The following is a 22,603-nucleotide window of genomic DNA, read 5'->3' as shown; positions in this document are numbered from 1 at the left end:
CAATCTCAACAGATACATCGGCAGGTTATCTGACAACAGAACGGCTCGGAGTAAGGGCCTGCGACGGTGCTCCTTTTCCGAAGATCGTTATCTTATACCAAGTTTACTAATTGGGGACCAGATCACCTGATAAGGATCCGGTGGGCCACCACTCCCCACGTGAGCGTGGCTCGGCGGAAGGAGGTGCCAAGAATCAGTTCGTATTGATGGATCTGTTGGGAATTTATGCGATTAAGAGTACAGCCCACTAAATATTAAAGATAAAAATTACGAATACTCTTATAAACGACGGATGGCCATCACTCGGTCTCGTTGTGATGCCTTCCCAGCCACGGATGGCTTATGGGTTCGAGTGTGTTTGAGTGGTAAGAGTTGTCTTGAATAGTCAGTGTTCGGAGTCGATTCTTTATGTCAAACAGACGCCTGGTGGTCGTGTGGTGAGGGGGCGGTGCGCGTCATACGTATCAGTCGCTCCCCTGTCACCGTGGTGAACTGGTTCGAATGCCCGTTGATACGCTGTCGCAGTTCGGAACCCGGTCGGTAGGTGGCGCCCACAACTCGCTCGCAGCGTGCAGTGTTGGGTCGTCGCCAAACCGCGACCCTCGCCACTCCGGCGGCAGCAGAGACCTCCGACTCGGCAGAGGTTGACCCACGCAGGCCGAGTTGAGCTGTCAAGCGGGTCTTGCCCGCCTGCAGAGGAGATGGGGAGCCGCTTGAGTCGAGCCGACCCGCTGGTCGCAGCTCGCTCCTGAGCCGACCCTCCCGGTCGAGCTCGCTCCTGGGTCGACCCGCTGGTCGCCCTCGCTCCTGAGTCGACCCGCTGGTCGCACTCCTGAGTGGACCCGCTGGTCGCACTCCTCCTGAGCCCGCTTTCTCTGGTCGCACTCCTGAGTCGACCCACTGGTCGCACTGGTTTCCAATGCTCAGGATCCTTTCCTTTATGCCGAAAAATCCCCCTGGATCCCGCCCACAAGGCGGGGCTTCTTTCGATTTTTGCTGTGTCAGGATCTGTCCGTAGGCAGGTGTGTCCATGTGTGTGTCCGTACGTCCGTATGTCCTTGTGTGCATCACCCACGGTATATTCCGTTGTCACACTCCCTCCATAAACCCACGAGCAAACAATCAGATGTTACAAATTGCCTCGAGGTCGTCTCTCTGTCTGGGTGCAATATTATCTCTTGTCTGGCCTTCTCCATGAACCCAAAACACAGACATTACAAATCGTCTCATAGGGGTCTTTGTTCGTGTTGCACCACCTGGAGGGAGGGGCAACACTCTCTCCGACCCGGCGCACAAAGAAATGGTTAAAAAGTTTTAAGTTAACATTTGTCCCTTACTATTTCACAGTTATGATTCTGTATGTAACCTAAGGTCTGTCGTTTCCCATCGTGGTGCTTGACTCAAGTGGAGGTGTTTCCCCGAGCGTATACACACTCCTATCCCGCGCTGCGGGGATACAAAGACGGCCGGGATCTCCCTTTCCCTCCGACCCTGGGTTTAACATCGTTTTTTATTATGTATTTATATTCGACCTGGTGGTGATTCATCCCGTTATCCTGGCTTTTCATAAGTTTTACTTTGTCTTTTCATGCATATGCTTATTATTATTAACTTATTTCCGATATCTTAGGTCAAGGGGTAAGCTTCTTGATCCTAGGAATTCGTATTCCTTGGTGTCTGCATGGTTATATAAGCGGAATATAGTTTACGGTGAATAGCGTTAACATTGATGCTATGTACGATATTATGTATTGTGATGTCTTTAACTTAACTTGTTTGTCAGAGCTTTACTGACACGAAGTTGCATTTCATAGCCCCGCAGTCTTTGCCCCACCCTATCTCTGCTCGCCGTTGTTGTTGCCGTCCAGCTGACGCCGTTAACTCAAGGCCTCATTAATTTCCGTCACTCCTTGTAGGTGAGGGCGGTTGAACCTTGGAGTCAGTTCTGGTTTTTGTCTGCCTGCTTCTTCTTGTGTCCCCTGACCCCGGGAGTTATTATTCCTACTTTATGGCCTGTCGAAGCCCGACTCGCTGTTGCTGGGCTGGTGTCGTTCCCGGCTTTTTGCTTACGTTTGCAGTTCGCCGTGCTCTTAATTTCCTTCCCTCTTCAACCTTATATCGACTATTCGCTCCTGTCTGGGTGCGATTCAATTTTGACTTAGGAAGGTTCTGATTGTCATATGCTTCGGGTCGAGTTGTATAGAAAGTATTAAAGTATGGAAATAACATTTCATATTGACTTAATGATGGTGATGGTTCAGTAGGCGTAACTTGTGGCCTGGTTTAATTGGAGTGGGTGTGAAAATCAATAACTTTAGCCTACCCTGTTGTTAAATTCCGACTTTAACGTTACTTTAATAGCAATACAGAATAATTGAGCTTTTTGTCTTAACTAGGCGAACGCGAACTTCTGGTGACCCCCGCAGCCTTGTTGTCCAGCTGGGTCTGCCTCCTTGAGAGATATACAACACTCTTTTAAATCAGCTCACTGTGGCCATCCAACCTTCTGCTCTGGGAGTGTTATTCTTAATTTCAGGTCCAAGGCCCCCTCACGTTCAGACGTGCAGGGTTGTTTAAATCAGCTCCCTCCCCTGTGCACACAGCCTTGAGCTGACCCACTTATCTTTATCTTTGTTCCCTCAGCTGCAGGAGGACAAGGCGTGCTTCTACCTCCCTTTCTGTGTGCACGTGTTCTAACTAGCTCGGAATCCCTAAACACACAATCAGTGATGATTCCTGGCTTTCTGTGGTTGTGATTTAGACAAAGGCGCCTCTGTTTCTTCCATTGCCTTTGAGTCGACACTGCCCTATTATTTGCCCATGTGCTGAGGTCATAGAATTCGTTTTGACTTCAGTAATATTAACATTCAGTATTGGATTAGCAAATGGCAATGGTTCATTGATGTAGCTCGCAGCCTGGTCTCCAATTTGAGCGAGCGCGAGGATCGATAATTTAGCCTACTCTGTTGTTGAATTTCGAATTTTGACGTTACTTTAAAACCATGCAGGATGATTGGGCTTTTTGCCTTAACTATGTCTGGCTGACACTCCCACTGTCTCTGCCGCCTGCACGGGTGACATGTGCCCGTTCATCAGGCCTTATCTTTCCTTGAAGCAAGGTTGCAAATTCTGCCATCCTAGCCCTCCTCCAGTTCATTACTTAACAACACCTGGTGTTTTGCAGTTTGCTGCGCTTTGGTGTGTTTCATTCATTAAAAAACAAGTAAAAAGATAATATATAAAAATCTCAATTTTGGAAGAAGGGTTAGGATACAACATTCTGCCCTTTTAAAAATGACCAGTGGTCAAATGGCCACGGGTTATTTTTAAAAAAAAATATGTATACCCTTCTTCCATCATGAACCATCGATTGTCCTCAAGTTTTGCTGCTATTCCTTACAACGCGCGCGTACGTGTCACAACTTAACACGGTTATATGTGACAAGAGAGAGGAAAAAAAAGAAAAAGAAAAATTCTAAAGGAAGGTAAAACGATAAGGGAGGGAAAAATTATTCTATTGACTACGTGTTATAGGAGATATCGTTAAAAAGATAGTCTCTACGGTTATTCTTGGGTGGCATCATCAGGCCTTGGCTCTATCCCTGTTCCTGGGCTCGAATGGTAGGTGGCTTGTGCCTGCGATTAGTCTTTTAAGTTCGGCATTCATTTTGGCCACATGGTATGTTAAGGTTAGAATAGCCAGGACTAGTATGATCATCCCTGTTGCCCCTGTGATTCCCATCCCCCTCTGTTGATTTCGCTGATATCCAGCCACTTCGGTCGCCCAAGTAAGATCTGTTATGTTAATCTCTGATTCGCTGAGGGATAATTTCACCATATGGAATTCTTTACTGTTCAACAAGTTGGACAGAGTGCTGCTTATCTCAAACTTGTGGCCTCGGAATGTGTCTACTATTTCTACCTCCGCTTGGTGTAGGCTTTTGTCTAGGTTATATAATACCTTGTCCCCTATGCGTACGAATGTTCCTCTTGGTATTGTGACCAGTGCGACGTGGCTTGGAATCGGAACTTCCATGGTTATGGAGTGTTGATCGGTGGAAACAATTGCCGTGTCTAGAGGGGTGCTAATCAACCACTGGGCATTAGCTATCATGGCCACTGTTCCGGTTCTTTCTTTGGGTTTACTTAGCTTAAACTTGCAAGTTTCCTTGGAGCTTAGGTTTGACAGACCACACATTATTTCTGCTGTATTGGTCAGAAATGGTTCCCCTGGGCAGAGCCAATGAACCTCTTTCATTATTTGACACAGGTTTAGGTCAGGCACCAGATACTTAAGGGGGCCTTCTTCCTGGTAGGCCACCACTAAGGGAGTTTCCATCTTGGAGTAAATGTCGTTATTCCATGTACCCACGTTCAATACTGTCCGCAATCGAAACACATTTCCGGGTTTGACCAGGGGTAAATTTAGCAAAAATGCCAGCTGTCTAGTTTGGGGGTCCACATGTATGGGTGTGGCTGTACCCATGTTGAAGGCAATTTGTACTTGAGTTGGACTGATTGTTTCCGGGGATGCTGCTTGTAGCACATCTTTTATCAGTGTTGGAGTTACCAGATATGACGGAATTTGTCCTTGTATAAGATCACTGATGCTGCCGCTGATGCTACGCAACAAGTCTTGGATCACCCACTGAATTGGCTCTCGAATACTCTCTTCTTCGTGTAATGCGGTTGTAAACGGCCCTTCTGAGGTGCTGTCAGGGGGGGAGGAGTTAGGTCACGTGGGGGGAGAGGGGTTGAGTATAGAAGGAGGGGAACCGGAAGAGCAGGGGGAGTGACGGGGAACCAGGAACAGAGGAAGGCCACGAAGGGCGAAGCGGGGTGTGGCGAGATCGCCACGAACACGGGGGGAGCGAGGATCGGCACCGTTGGCCAGCGGTGACCGACCCGAAGCAGCGAGGAGGCTGCAGTCAGCAGCGGGGCTGCACAGAGAGAGTGGGCAGCGGGTCTGCATACAGTGACAGCCAGAGGGTCTGCACATAGGGGTAGCAGCAAGTCTGCAGGGAGGAGGTTACAGTAGATGAAGCAGAGAGTCAGAGGGGTGAGGAAGCTATAATAGCAGTGAATAGCCGGGGGCTACAAATACAGGAGTTATAACAGAGTGCCGTGTGGGTAAAGACGTGAACCTGAATAAAGACACGAAGACAGAAAGAAGTGTTCGAGTCCTTTTATTACACTGGAGTCAGAAGTGAAACGGCATGGCGAAACAACTGAGGAAGAAGAATATCCCATCTCCGGCGTCGGCTTCATCATCGGACGACGACGATCTTCCTCCTGAGGTCGGCTTCACTTCGGCGGAGGGAGAGATCCGTGAGGGCCCGGGTGTGGAGGAGGTTGCCGCTGCGCCCGACCCATCTGCGTTGAAGGACGAAGATTTAAGATGGACCCGGATGGCGGAGCAACTGGCGACCCTAAAAACCGTCATCACGGAGTTGTGTGACCTTGTCACGCCAAGGGCGGCGTTGGAAGGTGATGGTGGTGATCGGCAGGAGCCCGGGTCGTCTTCGATGGCGCCGCCATCGACCACGCGGCGTGAAGACGCCATCTTGGGCGTGGCGCACCACGGAAGGCGGGAAGCCGCCATCTTGGGGCCGCCACGAAGATCGTCCGCCATCTTGGCGACACCGCGTTGCGACGCCTTGCTGAACTTGCCGCCGGAAGAGTCGGTGACGGACGGAAGCAGGCCAAGGAGCCGCAGTCGTCACCTTACAACTGTTAAGGAGTTCTCCATCGGGGGCGATTGGAGTGCGTTCGCTTGTCGATTTTTGGCGGCGGTACGAACGGCAAGGTGGACGGACGCCGAGGCGCTGGAGGTGCTTTCGACTCTCCTTGACGATGAGTCTGTTCGTTTTTTTCGCTCTATAAAAGCTGCGAAGAAGAAAACATTGCGTGGAGTGTTCGACGAAAATGGCGGACGCGTACGAGCCACCGGATGACGCCCATCGCCGCTTCGTGCAGCGGCAACGCGCACCGGAGGAGTCGCCTGTAGCGTACAGGGGCGCCGTGCTGGAACTCGCGATGGCCGCTTACCCGGAGACGGAGCCTGACCTGCTGGAACCTCTCATCTTGGGGAAGATGTTGGAGTTATCCCGGGATCTGGGCATTCCTATGCCGGCTTGCGGTCACGAGAAACTCACGTCCCGGACCGCGGCTAAGTGTTTGGACGCCCAGTTCAATCTCCGCCGCTGGAAACAAGTCACGGCGTGGACGGGCGGTCCTGTCGTCGATGGGGGGGCCGTAGGGTGGGACCCTACAAAGGCCGTGTACGTGCCGGATGCGACCGGCCCAAAGGAGCTGTCGGCCGCCTCCACTCCGTGGCCGGCTCGAAGCGAGCCGGGGCTGCGGGCTCCGCCGCCGGCGCGGCCACGTCGGGACGGGGTGCCTGCTGCGCGCCGACCCGACGTCGACTGTTTCCGCTGCGGCCGTCGGGGCCACTATGCCAGGGACTGCTGGGCCCGGGTTCCGGGGCCGCCCCAGCAGGAGGCCTCGATCGCGGACGTCCCAAAGAAAGACCCTCCGGCACAGGCAAGTCGGTGCGCACCAGACACCCGGCAAGGCCTGACACCTCACTCATCGCCGTTGTTGTGCGACGCGGATGTTCTAAAATATGGGAGGCCAGTATCTGCGCCTTGTCGCTCGATAACGCAGTGGCGTAAGTTGGCTCGGCGGGTTGTCGCGGCCGCTACAGGTTCGTCTACTGTACCGGGGTCGATCCAAGGGGTGGACGTGCGTATTTTGGTGGATTCCGGGGCGTCCGCGACCATTATTTCGGATGTCATATTCCATCTTTTGAACATCCCACCGGGGGCCGTGAGGCCGGCTTACGCTTCCTGCATCGCTGCGAACGGGGGTAGTATGGGCATCGTGGGACAGGTGGACGCTAATATTTCTATCGGGGGGGTCTCGGCCTCGGGCGTTGTGTTAATTTCGAGGTCCCTGGCGGTTCCTTGCTTGTTGGGCACGGATTTTTTGGCTAAGATGCCCATTTTAATTAGAATCAATGAAAATTGCATTGAACTGCCAGGGGGCCGCAAATTGGCGTTTTTACAGTCCACCTGGGGGCGACCGGCTCCGGTTGCCCAGGTGCAGGCGTTATCGGAAGTTTCAGTTGATATTCCACCTGGCTCGCAGATGCTCATTCCCCTACGATACCGGAAGCCGGTTCCGGGTCGGCAGAGTGCTTGTGGAATTTTGCTGTCGCCGTCCGCCGCTGTTACGGGCGGATTGGCACTGGTGGGGGCGCAAACCATTGTCCGTCCGGATCAGCGCCCGTTTTTGCAGGTGTTAAATGCGACTTCTGAAAGCGTGTGTGTGCCGGCTGGTACCGTTGTGGCACACGCCACTACGGCGTTTACGGCTCAGAGTGACATTCCGGACGGGGGGCTGGTAGGTGGTGTTTCACACGACGGAGGGGTGGACGATCGTTGGATCGCCGAATTATGTGCGGAAAATTCGGCCCTTTCCGCTGAGCAGCGTTGTGCGATTCATAAATTATTAGCGAGCTATTCCGATGTGTTTAGCTCGGACGATTTGGACTTGGGACGCACCTCGCTGCTCTCTCATCACATCGAAACGGGGGACGCGGCCCCTATCCGCTTGAACTCGCGTCGGATGAGTCCGGCTGAGCGTGAGCACGTTCGAGGGGCAGTGGAAGACATGTTGAAAGCGGATATTATATCTCCGTCTAATAGCCCGTGGGGTGCGCCTGTCGTGTTGGTTAAAAAGAAAGATGGTAAATTACGATTTTGTGTGGATTTTCGGAAGTTAAATAAAGTGTCGGTGGCAGATGCGTATCCCCTGCCGCGTATGGACGATTCTCTCGACGCCTTGTCAGGGGCTAAGTTTTTTTCAACGCTAGATCTCTCTTCGGGCTTCTGGCAGCTTCCCCTTGACGAGCCCTCGCGGGAAAAGACAGCGTTCCGTACGCCGCAGGGGTTGTTCCAATTTAACTGTCTGCCGATGGGGTTGAATGCAGCCCCTGCCACCTTTCAGAGATTGATGGAGTTGGTATTGACGGGGTTGCAGTGGGAGACATGTCTCATTTATTTAGATGATATTATTGTCTTCAGCCGCACATTTGATGAGCATTTATTGCGGTTGGAGGCCGTTTTTGCCAGAATGCGTTCTGCTAATTTGAAATTCAAGCCTAAGAAATGTCATCTACTGCAACGTTCCGTTCGATACTTGGGACATATTGTTAGTGCGGACGGGGTGGCCACGGATCCAGAGAAAACTGCGTGTGTCCGGGATTGGGCAACCCCCGCCACGGTGGGTGATGTGCGTCGGTTTTTGGGGTTCGCCTCATATTACCGGAGGTTTGTTCCGAATTTCGCTACTATCGCCAGGCCTTTGCATCTCCTTACTGGGAAGGGGCACAAATTTGTGTGGGGACCGCCGGAGGAGGCGGCGTTTCGGAGCCTGCGCGACCTACTGGCTACTGCGCCGACGTTGGATTATCCGGATTTTGAACATCCCTTCATTCTGGATACTGATGCGAGTGACACCGGGATTGGGGCGGTGTTGTCCCAGTCAAAAGGTGGTGTTGAGCGTGTGGTGGCGTACGGGAGTCGGGTTTTGTCTCCCGCGGAAACTCGTTACTGCGTCACTCGCAGGGAACTTTTGGCTATTGTGTATTTTCTCCGCCAATTTCGACCGTATCTGTACGGTCGGTCGTTTATTGTCCGAACGGACCATGCGGCCTTGCAGTACGCTCTTAAGATGGACCAGCCATCCGGACAATTGGCGAGATGGCTGGACACGTTGCAAGAATTCTCCTTCCAAATTCACCATCGGAAGGGTGTGCGTCACGCTAACGCGGACGCACTGTCCAGGTTGCCGCAACAATCCCCTTGTGCGTGTGCGTCGGGGACGCATAGGTGTGGACCGGCTCAGCCCCCCCCTCAACCTGTCGCGCGGGCAGTGGATGTTCTCGAACCTCCGCTTACACCGGGACCGGTTGAAGGGGGACCGGCTGACGGGATTTTGCGTCTTCCAAGGTCTGTGTGGATTCGGGAGCAAATGTTGGACGATTCTTTGGTGTCGTTACGGAAACGAACGGAGAAGGCGGGTAAGGAAGTCGGTGCGGGTGGTAATTCGGAAACTGCTCTCCGAGATGGGTTACTGATGTGGAGGGAAGGGATACAGGAACACTGGCGTCTCGTTGTGCCTGCGTCATTGCGCTATGAGTTGATTCGATCTTTGCACTGTGACACACTTTTACACCTGGGGGTGCAGAAAACCCTATTGACGCTGCAACGAGACTATTATTGGCACGGCATGACGACGGATGTCGTCGGTCACGTTCGCGCGTGTCCCGATTGTGCCCGCCGTAAGCCGCCTAAACATCCATATGTTCCGCCGATACAATCGATTAAAGTATCTCGGGTTAATGAGTTGGTGGCGTTAGATATTTTGGGACCCTTTCCGCCATCAGCTAAAGGGAATAAGTATTTACTGGTGGGGGTGGAGTACCTCTCTCGCTGGCCGATGGCCTGGCCCTTGCCTGACCAGTCAGCGGCGTCTATCACGGACGCCTTTCTATTTGGGTATGTAATGGACAAAGGGGCTCCGGAGAGGCTCCTTACGGATCAGGGACGTAACTTTTCGTCTAAATTGTTGGGGGAGGTGTGTGCGGCTCTTGGAACTAAAAAGATACGGACGTCCCCCTACCACCCGCAAACGGATGGTATGGTGGAACGGTTGAATCGGACTCTGTCCGCCATGCTGTGCCATACAGTCGGGGAAAACCAATCTGATTGGGATTTGCATATCCCTGGGGTGCTTTCGGCGTATCGCATGACGCCGCACGCGGCTACTGGATACTCGCCGTTTTTCCTTATGTACGGCCGTGAGAACGTGCCGCCGATTCATGACCAGTTGGGAACCGGTGCGAGGGGGCCTGTTAAGCCTCTTCCTGAGTATATTAAGGACAACGTTCGGCGTGTCGCTGAGGCGAGGGAAAATGCCCGCATGGCTACTGCCAAGGCTCAGGCCAGGAATGAGCGGTGTGCCCGACGTTCAAAGGGGGAGTGTCCCTGGAAAAAGGGGGACCTGGCCTGGCTTCATTGCCCACAGGTGCGGCCAGGTACATCTCCTAAATTACATCGACCTTGGCAGGGTCCGGTCCGCCTCATTGAGGTTCCTAACCCACAGTCGGCGCGTGTTCAGGTTGGTGCACGGCGTTGGTTCGTGCACACGTCCCGGTTGAAGCCATACATTGCCCCACGGCCGGATGCGTCATCTCCCCAAGTTGCCTTGCCGGGGTCTGTTGCTGCCGACTCGCCCTTGCCTGTGTCTGCTGACCTTGCGAGAGCGCCTGTCGTACCCTTCACAGACAAGCCGGCCGTGACAGCGCAGGGAGGAGGACCTTCCGCTTTTGGGACGCCGACCGGAGCCGCAGAACCCACGGGACCTGCAGCTCTTCCTATCCCTCCGCGGACGCGAGTACGGGATGTTTCTGGACGCGAGCGGGACAGTGGCGGGCCTCCAATGGCGACGGAAGAACTTGCGCCCGTCGCCCCTAAAACCCTTCCACGTTCCCGCTCGGCGGGTGGGCCGCCGACCGTCCGGGACGGCCCGGCTACCCGTACTCGCTCGAAATCCCTCACGTTTCGTTAGATTGTGTTGTGTTGTGTTATTGTTATAATGTTCTTCAATGCTTCGTGTCTTTTTGCGTGTTGGCCCTTTACACCCGCATTGCTTTTCAGGTTGCAATTCAGCCGAGGTCGGCTGGATTTTCTTTAGGGGGGAGGGTGATGTAATGCGGTTGTAAACGGCCCTTCTGAGGTGCTGTCAGGGGGGGAGGAGTTAGGTCACGTGGGGGGAGAGGGGTTGAGTATAGAAGGAGGGGAACCGGAAGAGCAGGGGGAGTGACGGGGAACCAGGAACAGAGGAAGGCCACGAAGGGCGAAGCGGGGTGTGGCGAGATCGCCACGAACACGGGGGGAGCGAGGATCGGCACCGTTGGCCAGCGGTGACCGACCCGAAGCAGCGAGGAGGCTGCAGTCAGCAGCGGGGCTGCACAGAGAGAGTGGGCAGCGGGTCTGCATACAGTGACAGCCAGAGGGTCTGCACATAGGGGTAGCAGCAAGTCTGCAGGGAGGAGGTTACAGTAGATGAAGCAGAGAGTCAGAGGGGTGAGGAAGCTATAATAGCAGTGAATAGCCGGGGGCTACAAATACAGGAGTTATAACAGAGTGCCGTGTGGGTAAAGACGTGAACCTGAATAAAGACACGAAGACAGAAAGAAGTGTTCGAGTCCTTTTATTACACTCGTATAGACCTCGGATTGCAGAACTCAATTCTTGGAATGTTAAGTTAATCATGATAGAATGTAGGTTTACGAGAACCACGGTGTCTCGGAGGGTGGATCCCATTTCGACCAGATTCTTTTGTTGGTGTTGTATTTGCTGATGGATCTGATGCATATCGAGCTGTAAATTCTCGATACCTTGCGTGAGGTGTCCAATCTTTACGGCGTTGGATATGGATACTCCTAGTGTGATTAAGGAGCTAAAACCGGATAGTATTCCAAAGACCCCTCCCAGGCCGATAGACCTCTTGGAACGTGTTAGGTTGACAGTGGTGGGGGGAAGTATCATGGTTCTTTGTAATTGCTTCAGGATCGTTCCGATATTCTGTTCACTATATCTTAGGAAGTCATAATACCATATTCGGGTTGCTTTGGTGACTTGGGGTGGTAACTTCCCGAAGTGCTTCTTTACCACCAAGGCAGGTTCCAAGGAGACATAGACTTGTTGGGTTACTATTTTCGTTTCGGTTACTAGGAAGCTGGAGGAGTCTCTCAGCATCACCCCGGATTCTGGTCCTGGCTTGATCAGCTCTTGGCTCCCTTCTAGCTTGGCAAGGTACGTTAGCAGGAGCGTGAGCAGGAGGGCTGCCATTCCCTGGAAAACATGTTACATATTATTGTAGTGTGATAAGCCCATTAGTTTAGTTCCCCCCCCCCCTTTTCCACCTTTATTCCTCATCTTGCTCCACCAGCACAGGGTACGGTTTGATTTGGTTGATGTGCACCCACTTGTATTGCTGCTCTCTTCCTGTCTTTGTGATTTTTAGCTGATATACGACTGGGGACATTTTGTCAACAATCTCGTGTGGTCCTGTCCAGGAAGGCAGGAATTTCCTGCACTTCTGTTTCCTTTTCTCGTAATTGAGGTACCACACCTGGTCTCCTAGCTGGTATTCTGCGTGGCTGGCTTTTTGGTCATAGTATACTTTACTACCCTGAGCCTCTACTTGCAACTGGTCCCTGACCATAGCGAATGTGCTCTGTAGGTGACTATTGAGTCCCGTCAGGTATTCAGTTGGCGTCATTGCCGTCGGGGTCTCGTCCTCCGCTGGGACATATAACAGGTGTACTGGGGTCATTAGCCTCTCTGTCATGATCTCGAAGGGTGTCCTGCCTGTAGCTCGGTTGGGTGTGGCTCGCATGGCCATCAAGACTAGGGGTAGTTTCGTATCCCAGTCGCGGCCCGTGGTAGACACATATTTCTTTAGGAGGCTCACGATGGTCCTGTTGGCTCTTTCCACCTGTCCTGAGGATTGTGGATGGTATGCGACATGTAATTGTCTTTTTACTCCCAACATCTTCCACACTTCTGTGATGACCTCGGCTGTGAAGTGGCTTCCTTTGTCTGAATCGATCGTTGACGGTAGGCCCCATCTACTGAATATTTGGTTAATCAGTAGTATAGCGGTTGTTTCCGCGGTGTTGTTGGGTGCTGGTAAACACTCTGTCCATTTAGAGAATGCACAGGTCACAGTTAGCATGTACTTGTTCCCTTTGGTTGATCGGTTAACAGGTCCTATCCAGTCGATTTGTAGGTTGGACCAAGGATAATCTGTTCCCCTCCTCTGTAGGGGTGCCATATGCTGTGAGGTCGTTGGCTGGTACTTACAACACACGAGACAGTTGGACACATGTCTGTGTATGTCTTCCCCCATTTTTGGCCAGTAGGCCACCTGTCGCAGCATCTGTCCCGTATTCACCTCGCATCGGTGGCCGCTGCACGGTTCATTGTGGGCGTGTTGTAACATTATTTCTCGATATTGAGAGGGGACTACCCATCTAGGTCGACCGTCTTTTTCGTTTGTGTATACCAGTAGCCCTTTTCGCATTGAGAACCTTTTGATTTGGCTATGCATGATCTCGAGCTCTTTGTTGTCATTCAAGTTGTCAGTAGTGATTGGTTTTCCTGCTGGATCTTGGATATGATCGGCGAGTGTCTTTAGTGTTTCGTCTTCTTGTTGCATTCTGATCAGGTCTTCGGATGGCTGGGCACTGTTCAATTGGGCTCTGGTTCCAGCTTCTGCCGGGTTCTTCCCACTTCTTGTGACCAGTCTTATCACGGCGATGTCTTGGTTCGTCGACTCTTGTTGTCCGTCTCTGTCGGTTTGGTCTTCTAGCTTCCACGGGGTGCCTTCCAGGCTTCCCACTTTTGCTATGGCATCTGCTTGGTCGTTCCCAGTTTTCTCTTGACCAGGTATCTTGGAGTGCCCTTTGACTTTCTTTCAAAATATCTTCATATCCTTGTTCTGAACCATCTTATCTATGGCCTCGAATAGTTCTCGATGGTGAGTTGGTTTATTCCTATGGTTCTTCATCTCGTTTTTTTTCCATATGGGTAGGTGGTGCAGGAAGCTGTGCTGTACGTAGTTGGAATCAGTGCACACCACCATGGTCCGTATTTGGTTATCGGATGCCATCTGGATAGCGATGTGTACCCCGACCAACTCTGCATACTGGTTTGACTTTGGTCCCAGCTGAAATCCCTCTTGAATCCCTGTGAGTGGGCCAGTTTCCCAAATGACTCCTGACCCAGCGTGAGGCTTGTTCTCCTTCATCTTGGAGCATCCATCGATGTATACCACTGGTAGGTCGGCACATGTCTCCTTCCTGAAGGGCAGGTACCTGTTGTCCTCCGGAGGTATCTTTTCGTCCTCTGCTTCTATGCTGTCAAAGGTACAATCATGTAAATCGGCAAGACCTTGGGCCATTGGACTTTTCTTGTTTTTTGCGTATTTCACTGTGATTGGTAGGCCTTGGAGTGTCAGTGCCCAGCTGGCTATTCGGCTGCTGGTTACGCGGCCCTCTCGAATCTTCTTACTGTTGAGGTATGCCAAGGATTCATGATTCGTTTCCAGGATGATCCTCTCTCCGTTCAACAAGTTCCGAAAATGTTGTATGGCCCAGATGTTTCCAAATATCGCCTTCTCACACTCGGAGAACTTCATCTCCACTCCCCGGAGGGCTTTGCTGGCATAGGCAATAACTCGTTTCTCTGCTTCCTGTCTCTGGTACAGTACCGAGCTGATACTATGATCTGAGTATGCGGTCTCCAGGTAGTATTCTTTCCCTTTCTCTGGGTATGCTAGGCAGGATGCCTCTGTGATCTGTCGTTTTAATTCTTTTTCTGCGGCTTCCTGTTCCTGTCCCCACTCCCATGGTTCGTCTTTTTGCAGTAGTTTAACTAAGGGTCGAACGATTCCTGCGTAGTCGTCCACGAACTGTCGAAGGTAGTTGCAAATCCCTAAGAAGCTCCGAAGGGTCGTGACTGTGGTGGGCGATTTGAGTGCGAGGAGGGCTTCAAGTCTTTTGGTTTGGGGTAACATTCCCTCAGTGCCGACCTGGAGCCCGAGGTAGTCCACCCTTTTGCGTGCCCACTGTCCTTTTTGTATTGAGATCTTTGCGCCTGCTTCCTTTAACTGCTCGAGGGTATGCTGGAGGCTCTCGAGGTGTTCTTCCCATGAGGAGTCCTTGACTAGTATGTCGTCGACGTAGACGATGGTGCCTCGCTCTTTTGCGTCGCCCATCGCCTTGTGGAGGAATATGTTGAAGTCTGCAGGTGAGTTCGAGTATCCGAACGGGCAGCGATTCCAAGTATACTGTATTCCGTCGAAGGTGAAGGCCAACTTGTATTGATCGGTTTCTTTTACTGGCATGGTCCAGAAGCCATTTGCTAGGTCCATTGTGGTGAGAACCTTTGCGCCTTTTATTTGGTTGAGACCGTGGTCGATTTCTGCCATTGGCCATCGAGATAGGGGAACTGTTTTATTGAGTTGTCGGTAGTCGATCGTGAGTCTCCATTTTCCCGTGGGTTTTAGTACTGGCCAAATGGGTGAGTTGTAGGTCGAGTTGCATTCCCGGATTATGTTCTTTTTGAGTAGGTTCTCTAGGGTTTCTTGGATTGATTCATAGGCGGCCAGTGGAATCTTGTATTGTTTCACTTATACCGCTGGTGCTCCCTCCAGTGTGGGAATGGATACCACATGTAGGTCGGTTTTGCCACAATCATAGGAGTCTTTGGAGAACAGGGAGTTGTATTTTTGGAGCAGTTGTCGTAGCTCGTCTCGTTGAGTGTCGCTCTCTAGGGCGTCTGCTGCTTCAATTTGTTGTTCTATTTGTTCTTCTATTGTAAGGACTCTTTTCTCTTGGTTTGGATCTAGGGCCTTCGTGGTTTCGGGCGGCTCAGTTTGGTGTTTTCTTTGTGTTAGTGGTGGTTGGATCGCCTTTGCTTCACTCGAAGGGGGTGAGCTCTTGCCCTTGGGCTCTCCCTTTGTTTCCTGTTCACTTGTTTGGCCACTAGTGGGCTGTCGATATTCTCTGGAGTGATGGTCCTTCGGAAAAACCGGCCGTAGGTCGGCTTCATTACGGTCCTTTTCCCGTTCGTTGGTTATCAGTTGAGTGGTACGTATTTCAGCCGGAATCTTATTTTCCTCTTTGATTGTCGGTGGCAGGTCGTTGAGTTCTTGTGCTAGCACCTGGGTTCCTGTGGGGCTTCGTTCTTCTTCGTCCTCTGGATCTCTAGGCCATTCCGGTATTGATTGTGCCCAGATTTGTCGGGATCCAAGGTTCACAATGGGTTTTAGCCGATTCAGTAGTTCGATCCCAATAATCAGTTCTTTTTCTGGGTATTGTACGACATATAGTGGATGGTTCATGTTGATCCCGTTGAACGTGAGCTTCATCATAACTTTGCCCAATGGTCGCATGTGGGTCCCTTCACATCCTGAGTAGGTAAGTTTACTTGGCATCATTTGTAGTGTTTCATTCTTCCTCTGGAGGGCAGTCTGGAGCTCGTCAAATAATTCTCTGGATATCATGGATATTTCTGGTCCAGTATCACAAAGGCCCTGGCTGGTCAGGGTGTCTTGCAGTATTACTTCCACGTGGACTCGTCCGACTGGTCCTACGGGAATCAATTCCCCCAAATGGTACCCTTTTCCCTCTGGTACCACTTCGGTGATTGCTTCGAGGCTTCTTGTCTTCCCTACGTTCACTTGGGCTACCTTTGCTCTGGGTGTGTCCTCCTCCTGTGTGGGTATAGTTGGTATTCTTCCCTTCGCTACTTGCATGGGAGTCTTCATACTCCCTAGGAGCTCTTTTTCCATCCTAATGTGGTGAGCATATCGATTCCTGTTAGCTAACGGTGGTCTATGCCCTATTGCTAGTGGAGGCGGCAGTGGGGGACGATATGGGGACTGGTTTGGTGGGCGTCGGCCTCCGCGGGGTAGGTATGGCCCGTCACTCGCTCTTCCTCCTCCATAATTCCAGCCTCCGCCCTCTTCTGCATTCCATGGTGGTGGCGGCTGTGGGTGCCAGGTTCCTCTGGCCTCGTTCCTCCCCCCACGTGGAACGTTATTCAGCGTGTTGTGGACGGGTGTTGATTCTATTGGGTTAGGCGCCCTCTCCTGGGGGAATTCATGTCCACCCCGTGTGGCGCTAATATTATTCCTTGGAGATTCGCTTCCCTCCAGATCGAGGCATTCTTTATCTCTGGTGACGATGTGGGTTTTGGCTATGCCAGTGGTTTTCCGTCCGTTCACCCAGGCCGTGTGGGCCTTGCTTTCAATCTGGCGTAGGGAGGCAGTCTCGGGGTCCAACATCATTCCTACTATTCTCACTATTTCAGGTCTCAATGATTGGAAGAACATCACTTTTAAGACTGTCTTATCTCCCTGGGCATTGTCCACGTCCCCTGCGTAATATGCTTTCTTAAGGCGTAGGAGATAATCTCGTGGGTCTTCGTCTACACGCTGGGTCATCAACTTTGCCGCGTTCAATCCTTCGGATAGTGTGGAGTATTCCCCAAATCTCTTAACTACTGCTCGGCTCAATTGTTTAAAGTCACTCTTCACCCTATTTGGCAGGGAGGCTACCCATGGTCTGGCGGGTTCATGTAGGCTCCTTGATAATAAACATGCCTTTTCTGTTGATTTACCCAGACCCCGGATCTTAGCCTTCTGTTCTACTGTAGCTATGTGAGTGTGGATATCCCTGTTCTTGTTATGTGGAATAGGGAATTCTCACGAGTGCTTTGTCCATTAGTTTTAGTGTCTTACTGTTAAAAGTGTGTTGTTCGTCATCAGTGGTGTCGGTTCCTGAGGAGTGCTCCCTTGAGCTACCCTTGTCTCCACTATCACTGTTGTCATGTGTCCCGTGCCTGTGTCGTGATCTCCCTCTGTCCGAGGATTCGTATCTGTCCCGTTGCTTGTGTCTCTTGTTTTCCTTATGTGGGTCTTGTGATTCGTGCTTGTGGGTTGGTGTGCGTGATCTCCTTGAGCGGTGTCTATGTGGTGAGTGTTTTTGTCCTTGACCTTCATGCTGCCTACTACGTGTGTGGTGCCTGCTAGGTGAGGTGTTGTATTTATGTTTGTCTCGTGCTTCATGGTTATCGGGATTCCTGTCTCTGTCATCTGTGGTGCGGGTGGTTTTGCATGGGTGATTTTTACATGTCATGCGTCCCTCTGGTGAGCTCTCTCTGTTACCCATGTCGTGTTGGTCATCGTCAGAGGAGTCAGTGTCAGATGAGCCGTCACCATCACGGTGGCTCTGCTTAACATAACTTTTGTAGTGCCTTTTGCACCTGTTACGTGGGTCAACTTGGCTCGGTGATTTCTGCTTATCCCATGGCTCATGCTTGTGTGATGTGCGTCTCTATGGTGAGCTCCTGTTACCCGTGTCGTGCTGGTCGTGTTTGTGCGAGGTGCGTTTCTCTGGTGAGCTGTCTTTGTCATCTGCATCATGTCGGCCATACTTGCGTAGCGTGCGTCTGCCTGGTGTGCTGTTTATGTCATGTTTCCCGTCTTGCACCAGCTCCGCCCTTTTCCGCTCTATCATTACAGTGTATCCTGATGACTTAGGGTTAATTATTTGTCTCTCTCTAACGTTGGGGTGGTCGGCCTCATGTTTTCCCGTTCGTATTATTATTTCCTCTTCTCTCTCCTCGATTTGCGAGGGTGTTACTTTGTCAAAATTGCTTTGCATAGTAGCCATACTCATTGTGGGATCTGGCCCTGGGCTACGTCCACGTGGCTCGGAGTGTGGTAAATTGTTACTCCCGTATGTGTTCTGTGTATCAACGTCTGGGTGTTTCACTGGTGCATTTAGTGCGGATTCTTTCTCTCTCACGAGGGCGTGCAGACGCTCTACCTGCACCATTAAGGACAGTTTCTCTTGTCTCTCCCTTTCAAATTTTTCCTCATTCCATAATCTTTCTCTGTCTGTCTGTGCGAGGAGATACGAGTCTACCCTCGCTATTTCTGCAATTTTTACGTCACGTTTGGCTTTGCCACATTTCATCACGTCCTTAAGTAGTTTCCTTCTATGGGCCTTAACATCTTCTGTATGGCTCCCCTCCCATATATCTCTCTGCTCGGTCTGCTGGCTAGCAGTCCGTCCAGTACGTTTTAACACAAATTCCCGATATTGTTTTTCCATAGATTCCATCTCCTCCTCAGAGGTCCACTCTGTATCAGTGTTATGCGTTGGTGTGTCAAACTCAGAATGTTGTGGATCCTGTGCCATCTCTATTATGTAGTGTGGTTAATAGACTTAAGAGTGTATCTTAATTCTAACATCTCATGTGCGTCGTGAGTTACTCTAGAATTCCCCTTCAGAGCACATATAAACAATTGTATCACAGGATGCGTCAGTTCAACTCGAGCAAATAATCTCAGCCCAGCTGTCTTTGTTATACTCTGCTACTCTGGTATCTCCCTTCAGAGCGCGTTTTGTTTGTATACCCCCGTTTACAATCACAAGGCAACGTTAGTTCACAACACTTTGATTAACACATCAGTGATTCGTTCCTGAATTCATGCATAAACTGTCTGCGAGAGATCCCGGGCGACGCCACCCATTATGTTGTATATGTTGGTTATCGAAATTTGTTATGTTGTATGCGTGCGTGGGTGAAATTATTATGTTGTATATGTGGGTTATGAATATTCAGTGAAAATAATAATAATTAAATGAAATTTGGCCAAATGTGTAATTATCCGGAAATATGTTAATTTATGTAATTATGCACATTTTAATTATGCCAATTCGAGAGGTAATCGTATTAATTATGCGAGTGGGGGTAATTATGATAATGCAAGTCGTTATGATAACCAGACCCCGCCTCGGTGACGAGGGTGGGTTATCGATCGGAATAAGGCAATTAATCGTATGCAGTTATGCAGGTGTGGTGTAAGTATGCAAGATTAACTTAGATTAACTCGGCATCGTTGTCTAGGTTCGTCTCATTCTCGCTTTAACATTCCCAGAGTGTGTATTCGTGGTTATATTTTAGGTCCCCGGTTCACCCCGTTATCGCTTTAACATTTACTGAGTATGTATTAGTGTGTTTATTAAGGTCACCAAGTTCAGATCTCAACGCAGAAGCAGATCTTATGCATAGATTTCAGGAAAGAATCACACAACCACTTCTGTATTGATCAATTTATTACTAATTCAACCTTAACTATGATATAGTATGCGAACTCTCAATCCCGGAACGTCAACACGGCATTAATACAGTATCATCAACGATTGTCTGATTTCACTTTGACAACGGCACATTGATCCCGCATAACGCGATGGTTGTTAGTGAGAGAGAGAGTCGTTAAAATATGCAAATACTATGCTAAGAAAACCTTAACGTTAATGAATGATTATGCTCAATATTGTTCACGCAGTACCGCACTCCTTATTGATCATACGCAACCCTTATCACGTTGTTAGCACCTTGGGTCACGGGACAGTTGAATATTTTGTAGAGGATGCAAGTACGTGCGGCGATTATGATTAAAAGATACTTGAAAGATTATACGGCGATAAAAAAACACAATCAAAAACAGTTATTATTCTTAAAGGCACCAATCTCAACAGATACATCGGCAGGTTATCTGACAACAGAACGGCTCGGAGTAAGGGCCTGCGACGGTGCTCCTTTTCCGAAGATCGTTATCTTATACCAAGTTTACTAATTGGGGACCAGATCACCTGATAAGGATCCGGTGGGCCACCACTCCCCACGTGAGCGTGGCTCGGCGGAAGGAGGTGCCAAGAATCAGTTCGTATTGATGGATCTGTTGGGAATTTATGCGATTAAGAGTACAGCCCACTAAATATTAAAGATAAAAATTACGAATACTCTTATAAACGACGGATGGCCATCACTCGGTCTCGTTGTGATGCCTTCCCAGCCACGGATGGCTTATGGGTTCGAGTGTGTTTGAGTGGTAAGAGTTGTCTTGAATAGTCAGTGTTCGGAGTCGATTCTTTATGTCAAACAGACGCCTGGTGGTCGTGTGGTGAGGGGGCGGTGCGCGTCATACGTATCAGTCGCTCCCCTGTCACCGTGGTGAACTGGTTCGAATGCCCGTTGATACGCTGTCGCAGTTCAGAACCCGGTCGGTAGGTGGCGCCCACAACTCGCTCGCAGCGTGCAGTGTTGGGTCGTCGCCAAACCGCGACCCTCGCCACTCCGGCGGCAGCAGAGACCTCCGACTCGGCAGAGGTTGACCCACGCAGGCCGAGTTGAGCTGTCAAGCGGGTCTTGCCCGCCTGCAGAGGAGATGGGGAGCCGCTTGAGTCGAGCCGACCCGCTGGTCGCAGCTCGCTCCTGAGCCGACCCTCCCGGTCGAGCTCGCTCCTGGGTCGACCCGCTGGTCGCCCTCGCTCCTGAGTCGACCCGCTGGTCGCACTCCTGAGTGGACCCGCTGGTCGCACTCCTCCTGAGCCCGCTCTCTCTGGTCGCACTCCTGAGTCGACCCACTGGTCGCACTGGTTTCCAATGCTCAGGATCCTTTCCTTTATGCCGAAAAATCCCCCTGGATCCCGCCCACAAGGCGGGGCTTCTTTCGATTTTTGCTGTGTCAGGATCTGTCCGTAGGCAGGTGTGTCCATGTGTGTGTCCGTACGTCCGTATGTCCTTGTGTGCATCACCCACGGTATATTCCGTTGTCACACTCCCTCCATAAACCCACGAGCAAACAATCAGATGTTACAAATTGCCTCGAGGTCGTCTCTCTGTCTGGGTGCAATATTATCTCTTGTCTGGCCTTCTCCATGAACCCAAAACACAGACATTACAAATCGTCTCATAGGGGTCTTTGTTCGTGTTGCACCACCTGGAGGGAGGGGCAACACTCTCTCCGACCCGGCGCACAAAGAAATGGTTAAAAAGTTTTAAGTTAACATTTGTCCCTTACTATTTCACAGTTATGATTCTGTATGTAACCTAAGGTCTGTCGTTTCCCATCGTGGTGCTTGACTCAAGTGGAGGTGTTTCCCCGAGCGTATACACACTCCTATCCCGCGCTGCGGGGATACAAAGACGGCCGGGATCTCCCTTTCCCTCCGACCCTGGGTTTAACATCGTTTTTTATTATGTATTTATATTCGACCTGGTGGTGATTCATCCCGTTATCCTGGCTTTTCATAAGTTTTACTTTGTCTTTTCATGCATATGCTTATTATTATTAACTTATTTCCGATATCTTAGGTCAAGGGGTAAGCTTCTTGATCCTAGGAATTCGTATTCCTTGGTGTCTGCATGGTTATATAAGCGGAATATAGTTTACGGTGAATAGCGTTAACATTGATGCTATGTACGATATTATGTATTGTGATGTCTTTAACTTAACTTGTTTGTCAGAGCTTTACTGACACGAAGTTGCATTTCATAGCCCCGCAGTCTTTGCCCCACCCTATCTCTGCTCGCCGTTGTTGTTGCCGTCCAGCTGACGCCGTTAACTCAAGGCCTCATTAATTTCCGTCACTCCTTGTAGGTGAGGGCGGTTGAACCTTGGAGTCAGTTCTGGTTTTTGTCTGCCTGCTTCTTCTTGTGTCCCCTGACCCCGGGAGTTATTATTCCTACTTTATGGCCTGTCGAAGCCCGACTCGCTGTTGCTGGGCTGGTGTCGTTCCCGGCTTTTTGCTTACGTTTGCAGTTCGCCGTGCTCTTAATTTCCTTCCCTCTTCAACCTTATATCGACTATTCGCTCCTGTCTGGGTGCGATTCAATTTTGACTTAGGAAGGTTCTGATTGTCATATGCTTCGGGTCGAGTTGTATAGAAAGTATTAAAGTATGGAAATAACATTTCATATTGACTTAATGATGGTGATGGTTCAGTAGGCGTAACTTGTGGCCTGGTTTAATTGGAGTGGGTGTGAAAATCAATAACTTTAGCCTACCCTGTTGTTAAATTCCGACTTTAACGTTACTTTAATAGCAATACAGAATAATTGAGCTTTTTGTCTTAACTAGGCGAACGCGAACTTCTGGTGACCCC

The 22,603-nt window shown here is 50.6% G+C and overlaps 1 protein-coding gene across 1 annotated transcript in view; it reads left to right on the top strand.

Moving 5' to 3' along the window:
• Positions 1–15,315, top strand: part of LOC133338968 (prominin-1-A-like) — a 30,533-nt gene extending 15,218 nt beyond the window's left edge. Inside the window, exon 11 of the mRNA XM_061547095.1 lies at positions 15,292–15,315. Coding sequence (XP_061403079.1) covers positions 15,292–15,315 — 24 coding nt within the window. The remainder of the gene's footprint in view (positions 1–15,291) is intronic.
• Positions 15,316–22,603: the final 7,288 nt, after the last annotated feature.

Source organism: Lethenteron reissneri, unplaced genomic scaffold (assembly GCF_015708825.2).
Source record: "Lethenteron reissneri isolate LAM-NWPU_2019-01 unplaced genomic scaffold, ASM1570882v1 scaffold_1639, whole genome shotgun sequence".
NCBI lineage: Eukaryota > Metazoa > Chordata > Hyperoartia > Petromyzontiformes > Petromyzontidae > Lethenteron > Lethenteron reissneri.
This window is presented reverse-complemented; position numbering and strand designations above follow the sequence as displayed.